The 16086-nt window shown below is 38.4% G+C and overlaps 1 protein-coding gene and 1 long non-coding RNA gene across 2 annotated transcripts; both read left to right on the top strand.

The window, feature by feature from the left end:
* Positions 1-1480: 1480 nt before the first annotated feature.
* Positions 1481-10290, top strand: LOC131234644 (uncharacterized). Its single transcript, XM_058231570.1, has 5 exons — positions 1481-1593; positions 1805-1917; positions 1999-2078; positions 9266-9396; positions 9517-10290. The coding sequence occupies exons 1-5, from the start codon at positions 1481-1483 to the stop codon at positions 9680-9682; spliced, it is 603 nt and encodes a 200-aa protein (XP_058087553.1). The 3' UTR covers positions 9683-10290.
* Positions 10291-10391: 101 nt separating this feature from the next.
* Positions 10392-13304, top strand: LOC131235481 (uncharacterized). Its single transcript, XR_009166162.1, has 2 exons — positions 10392-11153; positions 12429-13304. It is a non-coding gene; the product is annotated as an uncharacterized LOC131235481 (long non-coding RNA).
* The last annotated feature ends 2782 nt before the right edge of the window (positions 13305-16086 follow it).

Raw genomic sequence — 16086 nt, 5'->3', positions numbered from 1 at the left:
TTAGCCTTAGTTGCATAGGAACTGAGGCTAAAAGTCTACTTTCTACCCTCAGTTGCATAAGAACCAAGGTTAAAAATTTACTATTTATTTATTAATGTGGACTTTCTCTTTTGTTTAGCAAATGTCTTCTAATGCATAACAAGATATGAAATATTAGTATTATTGTTGTCAGGCCCATTGCTTAGTGATCAACTGTGTCGATATGATAGGACCTAATTTTTGGGCTAACCTGATTTTTGGGCCCCACCCGATAGAACTTCCTTGAGCCCGTTCAGATACATTGGTGCGAAGCATGCCATGATTTTCTGTTTAAGCATTTTTTAGAATCGAAATCACTACATTTGGGCTTGTAGGTTTCGGGCCCACCATGAAGATGCCAGTCTTTACTATGCATATATTTTGAGCTGAACCAGCGGCCGTCCATTCGTCTCGATGGTGTGGGCCACCAATGACTTTTATCATCCCCACTTTATCTTTGATTTTTTCTTTTTGAAGGGGCATCTCCAATCCAATTTCAATGGTCGATGTTCATTCAACACTGTTTCATGTAATGTGGTCCACTTGAGATTGAGATATATCTAATTTTTGGTCTCATACCATAAAATGATCTATAAAATTAGATGGATGGCATGGATGAAACACATACATCATGGTGAGGCCCATAAAGCACCAACCACTAGAAAATTGGCAGGTGGCAGGGGACACGGATTAGCTACCGACAGGTTGAGTAGCGAGAGTTGCCACAGAAGTGACGTCACCAAGTTTTGTGGGCCCCATCATGATGTACGTATTATATCCACACCATCCATCCATTTGGAGAGATCATTTTAGAGCATGATCCAAAGAATGAGGTAGATCCAAAGCTAGAGTGGACCCCACCATAGAAAACAGTGGAGAGTGACTCCTACCGTTGAAATCTTCCTAACGTCCACCCTGATATTTATTTGAAATCCAACCTATTTATGTGCTAACGCAGACATGAAAGAAGGAAAACACAAATATCAGCTTGATCGAAAGCTTTTGTTGCCGTTAGAAGTTTTTAACAGTGGGCGTCACTCTCCCCACTATTTTTTGTGATGGGGTCCACTTGAGGTTTGAATCTGACTCATTCTTTAGATCATGCTCTAAAATGATCTCTCCAAATGGATGGATGGTGTGGATATAATACGTACATCACGATGGGGCCCATAGAAGTTGGTGACGTCGCTACTCGACCTGTCAGTAGCTAATCCGCGGCTACCCCACCCTATATATTTGAAATCTCAATTTCATTTCTCAGCGTCGATCGAATTCAACAACTCTCTCTCTCTCTCTCTCTCACTTCGTGAAACTCCATCTCTGCTAGCTTTTCTCACTCGAACTCAATTCATCCCCACCGAATCATCTCTCTTCCTAAGATCTTTACCTTCCATTCGGAACATCTCTCTCGATCGAGGTAAGTATAGTTAAAATCAGTGATCCGACGCTCCGAATTGAGGATATGGAGAAATCGGAGGCCGAATTGTGGATCTTTGTCGACAAGCTGTGGCAGAACGTTGAGGAGCGGGATGAAATGATCCGGTTCATGTCAGGAAGGCGGATGATGAGGAGGATGTGAAGGAAGCAGAGATCCGTGGGCATAGATCGAAGAGTAGGGCCACATTTGGCAGGAATGTGGAAGAAGGCGGTGATTTAGGGGAGTATTGCATGGAATTTTTGAGGATTGGGAGAATTAGGGTTTCACAGGGGTTGGATCCGGTCCTTGAGGCTTATTTCATGGAGAGGATTATGGAAAGGAATGCTGCTGAAGCGGATGGGATGGCAGTTCTTTACAAGCAAAGGAATCACTCTCTGGATCGGATCAACTAAAAAGGTCACCAGCATCACTGCCCGAGTTGGATCCACCCAAAAAGCCACCTGAATCGCCAAACACAACAGGTAGGCAGAAGAGTCCACTTCCTACCTATGAAATTCCTAAGAAGTTTGAGGATCTGATAAAGAAGGACAATATACCTGCAGTTCTGAGGAAGCCGTTATCTCCAGCAACTTACAAGGACTATTTTGCTACTTTGCTTTATTCTGAGGACTACCACCTTGAGGTAAGAAAAAGAGAGATTTGGCTGCAGAGGTGCTCGATCGGTCGAGGCCCATGCTCGACCGGTCGAGGGTCTGCTCGACTAGTCGAGGTTACGTAGATTCGTTTCTGGATTTGATGCGGACTGTGGATTTTGGAGTCAGTTTTTGCAAGGGTGCGAAAGAAAAGTTGCCTAAACTATAAATAGGTGTCCTTAAGGCTTTTCTAGAGTATGAAAAATAATTCTAAGGCGTGGGTAAAGGGTTTTCTATGTACTTCCAAGGGAGAGGCTAGTATATTGCCTTATAATCTTCATTTTTCTTTATAGTGGAAGTTTACATCCGTGGTTTTTTACCCTTGTTGGGGTTTTTCCACATATATCTTGTCTTGTGGTTTGTTTGAAATGCTTTGATTCTTCTTCTAGTTTACATTTCTTCCTGTTTATCGTTTGGGGGTGAGACCGAAGATTGGATCTCAGTTTACTGCGTTGTTGGCATGCTACGCAACAACTGGTATCTGATTGGTTTAGTTCTATTGGGAGCGATGACGGAAGAAGGGAAGATTAGAATTGAGAAGTTTGATGGTTCAAACTTTTCCTTCTGAAAGATGTAGATGGAGAATTATCTATATCAAAAGGACCTCTATATTCCTCTAGGAGGAAAAGAGAAGAAACCAGAAAATTGATAACAGATGATGAATGATTTTTATTAGATCGGAAGGCTTTAGGAACGATCTGACTCTCTTTGTCTAAGACCATTGCCTTCAATATATCCAAGATGAAAACTACAAAAGAATTAATGAAAGCCCTAGCCAACATGTATGAAAAATCCTCAGTGTCCAACAAGGTTCATCTTATGAAATAGCTATTCAACATGAAGATGTCAGATGGTGGGAACATGGCTGAACATCTAAATGAGTTCAATACAGTCACAAGCCACTTGAAATCCGTTGGCATTGTTTTTTAGGATAAGGTCAGGGTGTTATTGGTATTTTCCAGTTTGTCAGACAGTTGGGATGGTTTGGTGATTGTTGTGAGCAATTCTTAAAGGTTGACAAAGCTGAAATTTGATGATGTGGCCGGTCTAATTATCAGCGAAGAATTTAGAAGAAAGGCATCAAGAGTTTCAGGGGATTTAGGGAATGCTTTAAACATTAAAGGAAGAGGAAGATCGTTGAACCAAAAAAGTAATAAACACGGGCGTTTTAAGTCGAGGAAAAAGTCAAAGGGACTGAAAGACAAAGACGAGTGTTGGCATTACGGCAAGAAGGGGCACATGAAACGTGATTGCAGGGCGCTCAAAAAACAAGAAGGAAGCTCTCAAGGCGGGAAGGATTCAGTGAATCTATCTGAGGAGAGTGACACAGAGGCGTTGATCTTATCTCTTGATGCGAGGAATGAGTCTTGGGTCATAGACTCGGGTGTTTCATTTCATGCCACTTCATGTAAGGAAGTTTTGCATTATTATGTATCAGATGACTTTGGGAGAGTCTACCTAGGTGATGATGAGCCGTGTAGTATTGTTGGAAAGGGAGACGTTCATATAAATCAGAAAGATGTAACGGCTTTGAAATTGAAGGATATTAGACATATACCAATTTTGAAACATAACTTGATTTCAGTGGGGCAGTTGGCCGATACCAGTTATGTGACGACATTCACCAGTGATTCCTAAAAAATCACAAAAGGTGCTTTGGTGATATCTCGAGACAAGAAGGAAGGAACCTTGTACGTGACTTCAGGATCATATAGTTTACTCACAATCGCATCAACTAGAGTGAATGAGTAGTTATGGCATCAGAGGTTAAGACATAAGTGAGAAGGGGATGAAAGTACTATTGTCAAAAGGGAAGCTACTAGGGTTGAAGTCTATTGACTTGGAATTCTGTGAGGACTGCGTGTATGACAAGTAGAAGAGGATAAGTTTCAAGAAGATAGGACGTGCTCCAAAGACGCATCTGTTAGAGCTTGTACACACTGATGTGTGGGGACTGGCACAGGCATCATCTCTTAGTGGTTCACGTTATTTTTTTTCCTTTATTGATGATGTTAGTAGAAAACTGTGGATTTATTTCTTAAAGCACAAATCTGATGTATTTGATGTATTTAAGAAGTGGAAAGTTATGGTAGAAAATGAGACAGGTAAAACAGTAAAATGTCTCAGATCTGATAATGGGAGAGAGTACTGTAATAAGAGATTTGAGGAGTATTGTGCAGTGGAATCAAACATAAGAAAATGATTCCAGGGACACCGCAGTAGAATGGTGTGGCTAAGCGCATTAACAGGACCATCCTTGAGTACACTAGGAATATGAGGTTACATGCAGGTTGTCGAAGACCTTTTGGGCAGATGCTGTGAATACTGCCGCATATCTCATCAATAGAAGTCCTTTAATACCATTGGATGGTGGGCTACCAAAAGAAACGTGGACTGGTAAAGAAGTGAACCTTCCACATCTCAGAGTGTTCGATCACACTTCATATGTTTACAATGATGCAGAGCACAGAAACAAGCTGGATGCGAAGTTCAGGAAGTACACATTTATAGGCTACGGGTAGCATGATTTTGCCTACAAGTTTTGGGATGCAGAAAATAGAAAAATTATCAAAAGCAAGGACGTTATCTTCAATGAAAAAGTGATGCATAAGGATACTGTGTAGGAAAATAAGGCCGAGGAGAAAGAATTCGTAGAATTGGAAGAGTTACCGAACACAGGTGTTGCAGTGCCACAGGATGATCATGCACATGAGCATTATGAGGCAGAGCCACATACACCTGTTGTGAGGTCTACTCGGGAGAGGAGACCCATGGTCCGATATTCACCCTCCTTACATTATATATTGCTGATAGATAATGGTGAACCAGAGTGTTTTGAAGAGGCATTATAGTCAGATACACGGGTTAAGTGGGAGCAGGCCATGGATGATGAGATGGACTCTCTTGAGTCTAATCGTACATGGGAGCTAGTCACTCTACACAAGGGTAAGAAAACTCTTCATAACAAGTGGGTTTACAGACTGAAGGAGGGCAAGATGGTTCGAAATGGTACAAAACTAGATTGGCTGTGAAAGGGTTTCAACAAAAGGCAGATATTGATTTTACTGAAATATTTTCACATGTGATGAAAATGTCTACGATTCGTATGGTCATGAGTATAGTGGTTATAGAGGACTTGTATCTAGAGCAGCTAGATGTAAAGACAGTCTTTCTTCATGGGGACCTTGAAAAAGAGATATATATACATCAGCCGACAAGATATGTGGCACCAGAAAAGGAAAACAAGGTGTGCAAACTGAGGAAAAGTCTATATGGCCTGAAGTAGGCCCCGAGGCAGTGGTACAAGAAGTTCGACAGTTTCATGTCGGGAAATGGTTTTAGAAGATATCATGCAGACCACTGTTGTTATTTGAAAATGTTTGATACATCGTACATCATCCTTCTTCTGTATGTTGATGATATATATGTTTGTGGCCGGTTTAAGCATGAAGGACATCTCAGATCTCAAAAGACAACTGTCTAGAGAATTTGCCATGAAAGATTTAAGAGCTGCAAAATAAATCATAAGCATGAGGATAAAGCGTGACACGGAAAATAAAAAACTGGTTTTGTCACAGGCAGAGTACATAACCAAGGTACTTAATTGATTCAATATGGGAGGTGCTAAGCCAGTTAGCACTCCATTAGCCAACCACTTCAAGCTTTCTAAGGAGCAAGGTGTAAAGACGCAAGCGCAACGGGACTACATGGCCAAAGTCCCATACGCGTCAGCTAATGGGAGTCTCATGTATGCTATGGTGAGCACGAGGCCAGACATTACTTAAGCAGTCAGAGTTGTTAGCAGGTTCATGAACAACCCCGGGAAGGAACATTAGGAAGCTGCGAAGTGGATACTCAAATACCTGGTAGGTACTGTGGATATAGGGTTATGCTATGGTGGATCAAAAATCAAGTTACAAGGCTACGTAAATTCAGATTTGGCAGGAGATATCGACAACAAAAGAAGCATTACAGGTTGTCATTACTCTGGGCAGTGCTAGAGTCAGTTGGGTCTCTCAATTACAAAAGATAGTATCTATCAGTAAGATAGGAGTAGAATATGTTGCGGCTACAGAAACATGCAAGGAAATAGTGTGGATGCAAGGTTTTATAGAAGAGTTAGGTAAGAAGCAAGCAAATTGCAAGTTGTACAGTGACAGTCAGAGTGCAATAGACATGGCTAAAAATTTAGCCTTTCATTCAAGAACCAAGCATATTGACATCAGATATCACTTTATACATTCGTTACTGGAAGATGGATCGATTACTCTGGAGAAGATTCATACAAGTGAGAATCCTACGGATATGCTGACCAAGGCGGTCACATGGGAGAAGCTAAAGCTCTATTCAGCTTTCATTGGTCTTCAGGCTTAAAGACGGGGAGGTGGTGTACTTCGGATGTAGAAGATGAAAGTTTATGGCGATGTGTCTCCAAGTGGGAGATTGTTGAGATGTGGAGCCACTCTGGGGGCCGCTCGACCAGTCGTGGACTGGCTCGACTCAAAGTCCAGAGAGCATCAAGTTTTGGGTTCCGAGGTGCTCGACCAGTTGAGGCCCATGCTCAACCGGTCGAGGGTCCACTCGACAAGTCGAGCAGTCAGCTCGACCAATCAAGGTTACGCAGATTCATTTCCGGATTTGATGCGGACTGCGGATTTTGGAGTCGGTTTTCGCAAGGGTGTGAAAGGAAAGTTGCCTAAACTATAAATAGGTGTCCCTAGGGCTTTTCTAGGGTATAAAAAATAATTCTAAGGTGTGGGCAAAGGGTTTTCTATGTACTTTCAAGGGAGAGGTTAGTATATTGCCTTGTAATCTTCGTTTTTCTTCATAGTGGAAGTTTGCATCCATGGTTTTTTACCCTTGTTGGGGTTTTTCCACGTATATCTTGTCTTGTGGTTTTTTTTTGGAATGCTTTGATTCTTCTTCTAGTTTATATTTCTTCATATTTATCATTTGTGGGTGAGACCGGAGATTGGATCTCGGTTCACTGCGTTGTTGGCGTGCTGCGCAACACAACTTACAAGGACTATTTTGTTGTTCTGCTCTATTCTGAGGACTAACACCTTGAGGTAAGAAAAAGAGAGATTTGGCTGCCGATTTTTCTGTATATAATTGTATCTTCTTTCGTGAGACAAGTTAAGAGAAAAGAATAGTTAAGGAACTTTCTTCAATAGTCCCAGCTTCTAAATTTCTAGTATGTTGACGAACCAGTCTAATTAACGCCTTCATCAATTTGAAGGGTGATCATTGACTTTGACACTTCAAAATGTTCGAGGCTATCTCTGTTTACTATCATTTCTATTCAATGTCTGTGGGATTATGCACTTTGTGCTGTAGTTAAAAGGCAGAAATATTCTAGTTTTGGTAATTTTCTAACATGAGTTGAGAATTTGTGACTTGCAAATAGTTCTAACTCTATTTATTATGGCAAGTCTTTGGTGTCAATATGAACATTTAGGAAGTAGTGAGGATTGTAGAAGATTGCCCATTTCATTGTTGCCACCACTATATGTAGTCTTTTTTAAGGATGGAACCAAAGTCTGATTGAAATGTCTGAGCTGCAATAATTGAGATACATGTGAAGTTGTGGATATCAGTTGCCACATTTCGGGAAAACCTTGTTTTAAATGATTGGAATTGCAGTTTATTACGGACTGGTTATTAGTTTTAGAGTACATTTGGTTGCCACTAAAGAGATTTTTCTTCATATTTCACAATGTACGGAAACCTACTAAGAGCCTAAGAGTAGAAATTCCAAAGTCATAAATTTGTTTTTCTATGCCTATGAAATGCTCTTGAGCCAAATGCAGCCTGAATGACTTTCTAATGTAAGATGTTAGAAACTATTCATGAAATGTAGGTTCCAGGGTGTGTTTGAATATCTTGCTTCCATATCAAGATTTCATATTTTTCTGTTCCCTATTGTTTTTTGCAATTTTCACTTTGTACATTCTTCTTTGAATTCTTTTATAATAGTTAGCATGTTGGCAAATAGTTCTATGTGGCATTGGCAATGGAATTCAGTGCAGTTCTAACTGTTTATAACTTTTCATGCCTCTGCTTCCTTAGGTAAAGATAGTTTCTTGAAACGATAATTACTATCTGATTGTAGCTGGATTTAGCTCATCCACTGACACTTTGGGATATTCTTCCTCCATCAATAGTAACTTGCATAGCTGTCATTGATGAGATTCCCTTCAATGATATTCTTGGAACATCGATGGCATGAATGTTGGAATTTTGAAGAGGAACAATGAATGTCGTAACTTGTGTGGGCTGGATTTTGGTACTGCAGAATGTTATTTTTAAGTCATGAGTTTTGATTTTCCTACTAAAAAAACCTACACCAAAGAAGAGGTGATGTTTGCCTTTTGGTTTTGAATCTCTTCTTGGAGTGTTTGAATGATTTCAGATGTCTGTGCAGGTCATGAAGATAAAAACTGATGTGCTTAAATTTCTGAACTTTGAGTTGGGCAATCCCACCATAAAGACATACAAATGTTGATCGGATTCTATGTCTGTTGTTTCAGCCATTGGGTGCATCTTCTCCAAGAAGGGAAGCTTGAGAACTTTCTTTTGCCTTCTCTCTCTCTCTCTCTCTCTCTCTCTCTCTCTCTCTCTCTCTCTCTCTCTCTCTCTCTCTCTCTCTCTCTCTATTTTTTTATTTTTTTTTACTGTCTGAAAGTTTTGTAGTTCAAGTTATTCAGTGTTACCAATACCACAAACCATATGTTGGTACTATGAAAGATTTAATTATATCATGGGAATTGAAATGCACACCCACCCTTTGATTTTCATATACTTTTTTCATTTTGGAACAGGTATATGAAAATAAAAGATGTGGCTGGGAACAACACGAATATGCACTAATTCAATTTCCCAAATGGAATTGGGCCGGGTGTATTAGTACAAGTCCATTCTTGGACAGTTGCTACACCTTTGAGTATTATGGAATAGGGGAGTATCTACATCAGATTGCATACCCCTTTGATTAGATGGTTCTAAATCCCAATCCCTAGTGGATTATTATACCAAATCTCTCTCCAACTTGCAGGCTCTTGTTATTTAGTTATCATCATCTGATTAATCTGTTCAGGTAAATGAAGACCAACTTGTTCAGGTAAATCCTGAATTTTCTTTTATTAATCTGTTTTTTTTTTCCCCTCCTGTTTGGAAGGGATTCTTGGATGATCAATACACACAGCTGCAGCAGTTGCAAGATGAGAGCAACCCAGATTTTGTTTTTGAAGTAGTGTCTCTCTTCTTTGATGATTCTGAGAAGCTTCTTGATGATTTGAGAAGAGCTCTGTGAGGAATCTGCTTCTCTCTCTCTCTCTCTCTCTCTCTCTCTCTCTCTCTCTCTCTCTCTCTCTCTCTCTTGTTGGATATTGAAAAGCTCACTTTTTCCATGTTTTTCTTTTCTTGAAGAGATCAGCACCCTGTAGATTTCAAAAAGGTTGATGCCCATGTTCATCAGTTGAAGGGCAGAAGCTCCAGGTATTTCACTCCATCCAAATATCCAATACATCATTCTTTTGTTTCCATCTCTCTTCAAGAAACCCAATTTCCCAATTCTATGACAAACCTACTTTGATTATTATTATTTTTGTCTTGTTACAGTGTTTTTTATTTTCTTCATAGGAAGCTATTGTTTTTATTAGGATAAACAGTTACCAATCAGAGCTGGGTGCCAATTAGGGGTGGCAATGAGCCGAATTCGGGATCGGGTCGGGTCAGGGCATGGTTTTATACATCGAATCTATAGTTGCCTACCCCATGCATGAAACAGGGGCAATTACAGGGTGATATAGGCGGATGTGGGGTCGTATCATATCAGTGATTGAAGCCTGTTAGTGATATTTAAAACCTTGTTTTAGGGTCAGCCAGAGCCCAACCCATTACCAGATTCCCAACATTTACATCGAATTGTGTGTTTGGTTGTGCTAAATATCATGAAATATAATGATTAATCAGGCTAATTGGGTGCAAAATTTCATGATATTTCATGAAATTTGGTGCAACCAAACACCCTCTAAAGCAAGTGCAGAATTTTTTTGGAAGTTGCATATTTGTAGAGATGAACTCCCTCTTTGTGACAAATAGAGAGCTTCCCTGTTGCACATCAAGTTTGTACATGTGGGATCCATGGTTGGTTTATCCAAGCAATTCATCTAGAAGCCCCTGTCATGGAAGGACCATGCCCCCCCCCCCCCCCCCCTCTCTAGATTTGGAAGATCCTAGCCATCAAATCTTTGATCTTCCTTCATTGAATGTGGATTTTCTGGTAATTCCGGTGGAATTTCGACCCATCAACCGAATCGATTGACCAGTCAAATTAGCCTGACTGTTGTCGGTCCTTCTTGGCATCTTTTCTTCAATTCATCGTCACCATGAACGAATCTGTGACCCGTTCCACATCATCTTCTTTACATTTGTAAAGGTTCCCATAAATTTTAGAGTCTATCATGCTTTCACAGAACTTCTATGAACTTTCATTTGTCTGTTGGAAATGGATTAAAGATACTCCTTCATACTAGTAAAGCTGGTAATAACTGAAGCACACCAACAGAATGTTATTAGATTGATCAAGTAATTCCATAATGACTATTAGAATGCAAATGATTGGAGTTTCTCAAGTCATAGGAAAGCCATGCAAAAGGCACATTGGGTTACAAACCAAGTACCATCTTAGTTTAGATATATGGTTTGGAATTATGTTCCCATCTTCTTCTTCTTCTTTTCTTCTTTTTCTTTTTCCATCTGGAGTTATGATCCTTGTAGGCGTGGTGACTGAAATGACTCTTAATGGTTGGTTTAGATGACCCTTCAACCTCTTATTTTCATGTGTTTCTGTTTCCTTGATTTAGAAAATTTCATTTACCATTTTGAAAAATGTTAGCTCCTCTTTTCATGCAATTTAGTCATTATGGATTTTATTTTTATTTTTATTTTTGGTTATGTAATTTGTCCTGTAACAAAAAATCTACATGACTAATGACATTTTTTGTTCTCCAAGTTCTTGGGAACAAGTACCAAAGCAAGTTGCTTGAAATAATTGATGCTAGGTGAGTTTTCTTGCTGAGAGGAATGTGCCATTTTTCTAGCTAATGGCTGCTTCAAACTTGATCATTTTCCTAATTAAAATATTTACCAACCTATGTATTAGGTTTAATGAATCTTATCACTACCCAACCAGATTAGATGGTGACAAGATTCACCCATATAAAAAATCTCACTACAGGTCTTTTGTTGGGACCACCACCCCAATTTTAATATATAATGACAGGCTTGACTGACTTGTCCTTGTCCATGTCAGACAGATTCAAAACATTGATCCCCTGACTCTCCATGCCAATTGCAGACCATGCTAGATACAATTTGCACTGGAAAAAGTCCTGCACAATCATCTAGCCGACTAACCAACAAAAAATTCCCACCATTTACACAATTAGGAGTGTTTTTTTTTTTTTCCTGTGCTGTTACACCTCCATCATTCTTACAAATAAACATGTGTTGGAATTTCTGGAGGATTAAAACAACTGTGTCAATATCCAATTATGCTCAAACAGTCATATGCAAATTTCTATTCTCTTTAGAAGGTTTTTTAAAATTGGGTCATTATCTATTTTTGTTCCACTTATTAATCTAATTGTTCTTTCTTTTGCTTTCTTATTAAGTTTGAGCTTTTGGGTAGGTGTTGAAACTGTTATGTAATTTCCATTTTTCTTCAATTCATTTGTTTGTTAGTTAGTTTGTTTGTTTGTTTATTTTTTTTCCCCCCCTTTTGTTCTATTTTTGAGGTGGTTGTAAGAGTTCTCTTTCATCTGTCTTTTCTTATCCATGGATAAATCATTTTTTCTATATGGATCTGGGTGTTTTAATTTGTGTGGGGATGCATTTCTTGCTGATTCCTTTTCTTCCTTCCGGGCATGATTTTTTTTTTTTTTTTTTCAATTATTAGATATGCAGGAATACATATCATGTTTTGTGTTCTGGCAAGAAGACATGTCTTTGGATTTTTATTTTTTTTATTTTTCTATTTTCCCTTTTGCTGCTTTTGGGCGAGGTGGCTATTTGTTATGAATTCCTTCTTAAATTACCAAGTAAATCTGATTAATGTTTTAAGATGCATTCTGTGAAATCCTTTTCCTCTTTTCCTTTTCTTGTTGTATGTTATGAAATCCCCCTTTTTGTTAGTTGACCCAATAACATATAATCTACTGTGAGATAAAATTCCATCTTTCTTTTAGGTGGTGTGGAAGATTTGCCACTAGTGTTCTTTTCACTCTTTCTTCCTTTACCGAGTATCTTTAATCTCATCTTGCACTTACCATGATCAGGAACTTGAAAGATCGGTTGGTCCATAGGAAACGATCTCGATTGCCTCCCTCATCCGAGAAAGCAGGTAAACGGCTTCCTGCTCTGCATGTTGATGGGTCAAATAAGATGGAAATCTTAAGATGGTTTGTTAGGAATCTTTCAAATTTTAGAGGTATGTTCACGTGTGTGCATGATTGTCGGCATGGGTGCATAACAGATGTCTCTTGATTGCCCTGCGTTTTGGATATCTATTGCCTCTCGATCTGTACTTTGTGGATTCTTATGAAATTAAAAAACAGGTTCAGTGGGAGATTATGAACCAGATAATTTCTTAATCTTGGGTGTTTCACAATCAATATTTTGTTTTCAAGTAAAAGTAAATTGGTTTCGGAAGCAGCTGAATGGGAACGATGAGGTAATGCAATGCAAGACCTGACATTCATGTATTTTCTGAGTTCTCGTTGCATGTTCCAAGCGGCATGACTGTGGCTCTAGTTGTTGAGTGCGACAGTGGAAAGTCGACAGTGATCAGCCTGTTGGAGAGGTTCTATGAACCCCAAGCTGGTGAAGTACTCATAGATGACATCAACTTGAAGAAGCTGCTGCTTGGATGGATCAGAGAGAAGATTAGTCTTGTTAGCCAAGAGCCCATCTTATTCACAACTACTATAAAGGAGAATATCGCATATGGTAAGGCAGGTGCTACATTGGAAGAAATCAGAACAGTAACTGAGATTGCTAATGCTGCAAGGTTTATAGACAAGATGCTGCAGGTCACTTGCTTGTACTTTTTTTTTTTTAGTAAATTCATACTACTCTCTCAAAGATGTTGTGGGTGGAAGGCTAGGAAAGGAAGACATTTGTAGTTTGTTTTGGTAAATTAATTGTTTTGTTGATATTGTGTTGATTATTGTCTTGATGAATGTTAAATGGGTGAAATATGCCCAAGTTCAATCATTTGCTGATAGAGAAATGAGAATTTAGCCTCGGTTGATGCCAAAAGAGACTAAATTCATCTTTAGTCTTAGTTTTGCCTTAGTTTTCTAAACAGAAACTACAACTCCCGTAGCTAAAGGCTTTAACCTTGATTGTTGATAACCAAGGTTAAAAATAGTTTTAGCTTCGGTTGGAGGCAATCGAGGCTAAATTTGGATTTAGTCTCAGTTGGAAATAATGAAGGCTAAAATTTTGATTTAGCCTCATTTTAAGAAAAATGGAGCTAAAAAGGTTCTTTTAGCTTCACTTGAAGAACTGAAGCTAAAAAAGTCATTTTAGCCTCAGTTGCTAAAACTAAGGCTAAAGCCTTTAACCACGAGGTTTCAACCTCCGTTTGGATAACTGAGGCAAAACTGAGGCTAAAGGCTTTAGCCTCAGTTTTTAATCTTTTTAGCCACAGTTTTAAACCGAGGCTAAAGCCCCCTTTTTCTTGTAGTGTATCTAGCAATATTAGTATATCATTCAATTCATGTCTAATTAATAATTCAACATATAAGTTGCATTAATACAGTAACTCAGATAATTGATTATACTAACATATTGATCAAATCATATCATTATTATTATATTAATACAGAAATCACACGTTCATCCAAATTAACTAAGAGTACATGAAAACTATATCAGGGTAAGTATACAACATATCGAATAATCAATCTATTTTAACTTGATAGATGAGAAACACATCAGGATCACTCACCTTGGTGCGGTAGAGATGATTCTGTGAACCAATGGTTTGATTTGAATTAAGATTTTCTAAAATCACATAAATAAGAATTATTTTTAATCTTACAATTTCAAATAATGAATCAACATATGGTTCATTATCTACAATTTCTTCAGATCGATGCGGACCATCCAATGGTCTAATTGGCTTGAAATTTATGATTTTAATTTATTTTATTCTTAAGAATTTAATGAATGGTGAAGATTTAATCACATATTTCAGATTATGTCATATAATTCTATGTGCGAAGTTGTAACTTGCGCAAAGAATTTACTCTTTCGGTATTAATTCAGTTTCGTTAGATTGATAAAGAATATTGGTAGATTTATGATCAGTACGGTCTATTAAGGTATCAGATTAGTCTGATTCTTAAAAATAGTAAATTTATAACACCTATGAACTGTACAGATCATACCAATCGTCGTCCATCATAGAAAAATCTCACCTTCTGCACATCAACTCTAAAGCATGCGCATCAATGTACCTTTCCACATGGATGAATTAGACCTATACAATGGATGTTTGATTAATCCAATCCATCTAATGTGTAGATCAATGCCATATTAAACTACTAAAAAAAAAACGAAAAATCAATTTACTAACCTGAATAAATGAATTCCCAAAAACCTTCTTCTCACTTTTTCTTTCATTTTTTTTTTTACGAGTTTCTTTCTTTGGCTATTTGAGTTTTTATAGGATTCTCGCTCTCATACACTCCCTTTTTAAGAGAAAGGGTTTGTTAGGAGATTACGAGATGCGAGGAAAGTTTTGAATAAAGAGAGATAAGAAAAAGGATGATGAGATCGGTTGATCTCTTTCCCACTCAAAATTATTATTTTATTTTTTTAATTTTTATTTTTCAAAAATGCGAGCGTTACACTACCTATGCCCTTGAAATCCTCATGAACAAATTAGAAAGTCCTCTTTATATCCTAATCCCTATTACACCCGATACATATACTATCACGACCGGAATAGGAAACAAATCCTGCATTTAAGCAATTCTGCGTGCGCTCGATGAGACTTCGATAGCATCAATGATTTGCCGATGGCATTGAACACCTATAATGACATCGAGTTGCAACACCAAAACTTTCCAGTAACCAACATAAAATTATTTTTTTTTTCAGATTTTTCCGATGGCATCGAGCATCTGTCGCTGGCATTGACTTATGCTCGATGACATTGAGTGGTCTGTTAATGGCGCATCGACAGACCTTATTGCTTACAAATTTCAAATATCAACAACATGCCATACAAAGAAAAACATTTTGGAGGGTGAGCATTGCCATGTACACTATTTCCAATCATGTAGTCCACTTAAAATATGATTGGGCCTGAATTTTCATCTTGGACCCAACATGCGATGACAAATCAGGTGGTCAGGGTGCATCCTACATAAAACAGAAGCACCATGGCGGGCCACCCAAAGCTGTTAACCCCTTCTCTCCTTTTCATGATTAACATCAATTAACCATGACTGGAATGGGATGCGGATTAGGTAGAGGCCAGGATAATAGCCTAGCGACTGAGGCCCTGACCATAAGGCCCACCTTTAATGTATGTGTTGTATATTCATATTTTCTATCCATTTATTCATATCATTTTAAAGCATGGTACAAAAAATGAGGTATATCTAAATCTTAAGTGGACCATGAAGTAGGGACTAAACTCCCACCATTAAAACTTCTAGGGGTTTCCAAAGTTTTGGATCAATATAATAGTTTTTACTTTCATTCATCTAGGTCTAAGTGACCTTATGAAAAGGTTGGATGGTAAATCAACATGACAATAGGCCTTAGGAAGTTTTTAATAGTGCGCAATCAATCACTATTTTTTTCCTCTGGTGTGGTCCACTTGACATTTGGATTTGCCTCATTTTTTGGAACTACGCCAAAACCGAGCTGACAAAGCGGCTTTGATATACACCAGACACATTGAGGTGGGCCCTGCTT

The sequence above is a fragment of the Magnolia sinica genome, chromosome 19 (genome assembly GCF_029962835.1).
Source record: "Magnolia sinica isolate HGM2019 chromosome 19, MsV1, whole genome shotgun sequence".
NCBI lineage: Eukaryota > Viridiplantae > Streptophyta > Magnoliopsida > Magnoliales > Magnoliaceae > Magnolia > Magnolia sinica.
Note: the sequence above shows the minus strand (reverse complement) of the source record. Positions and strands in the feature narration are given on the sequence as shown.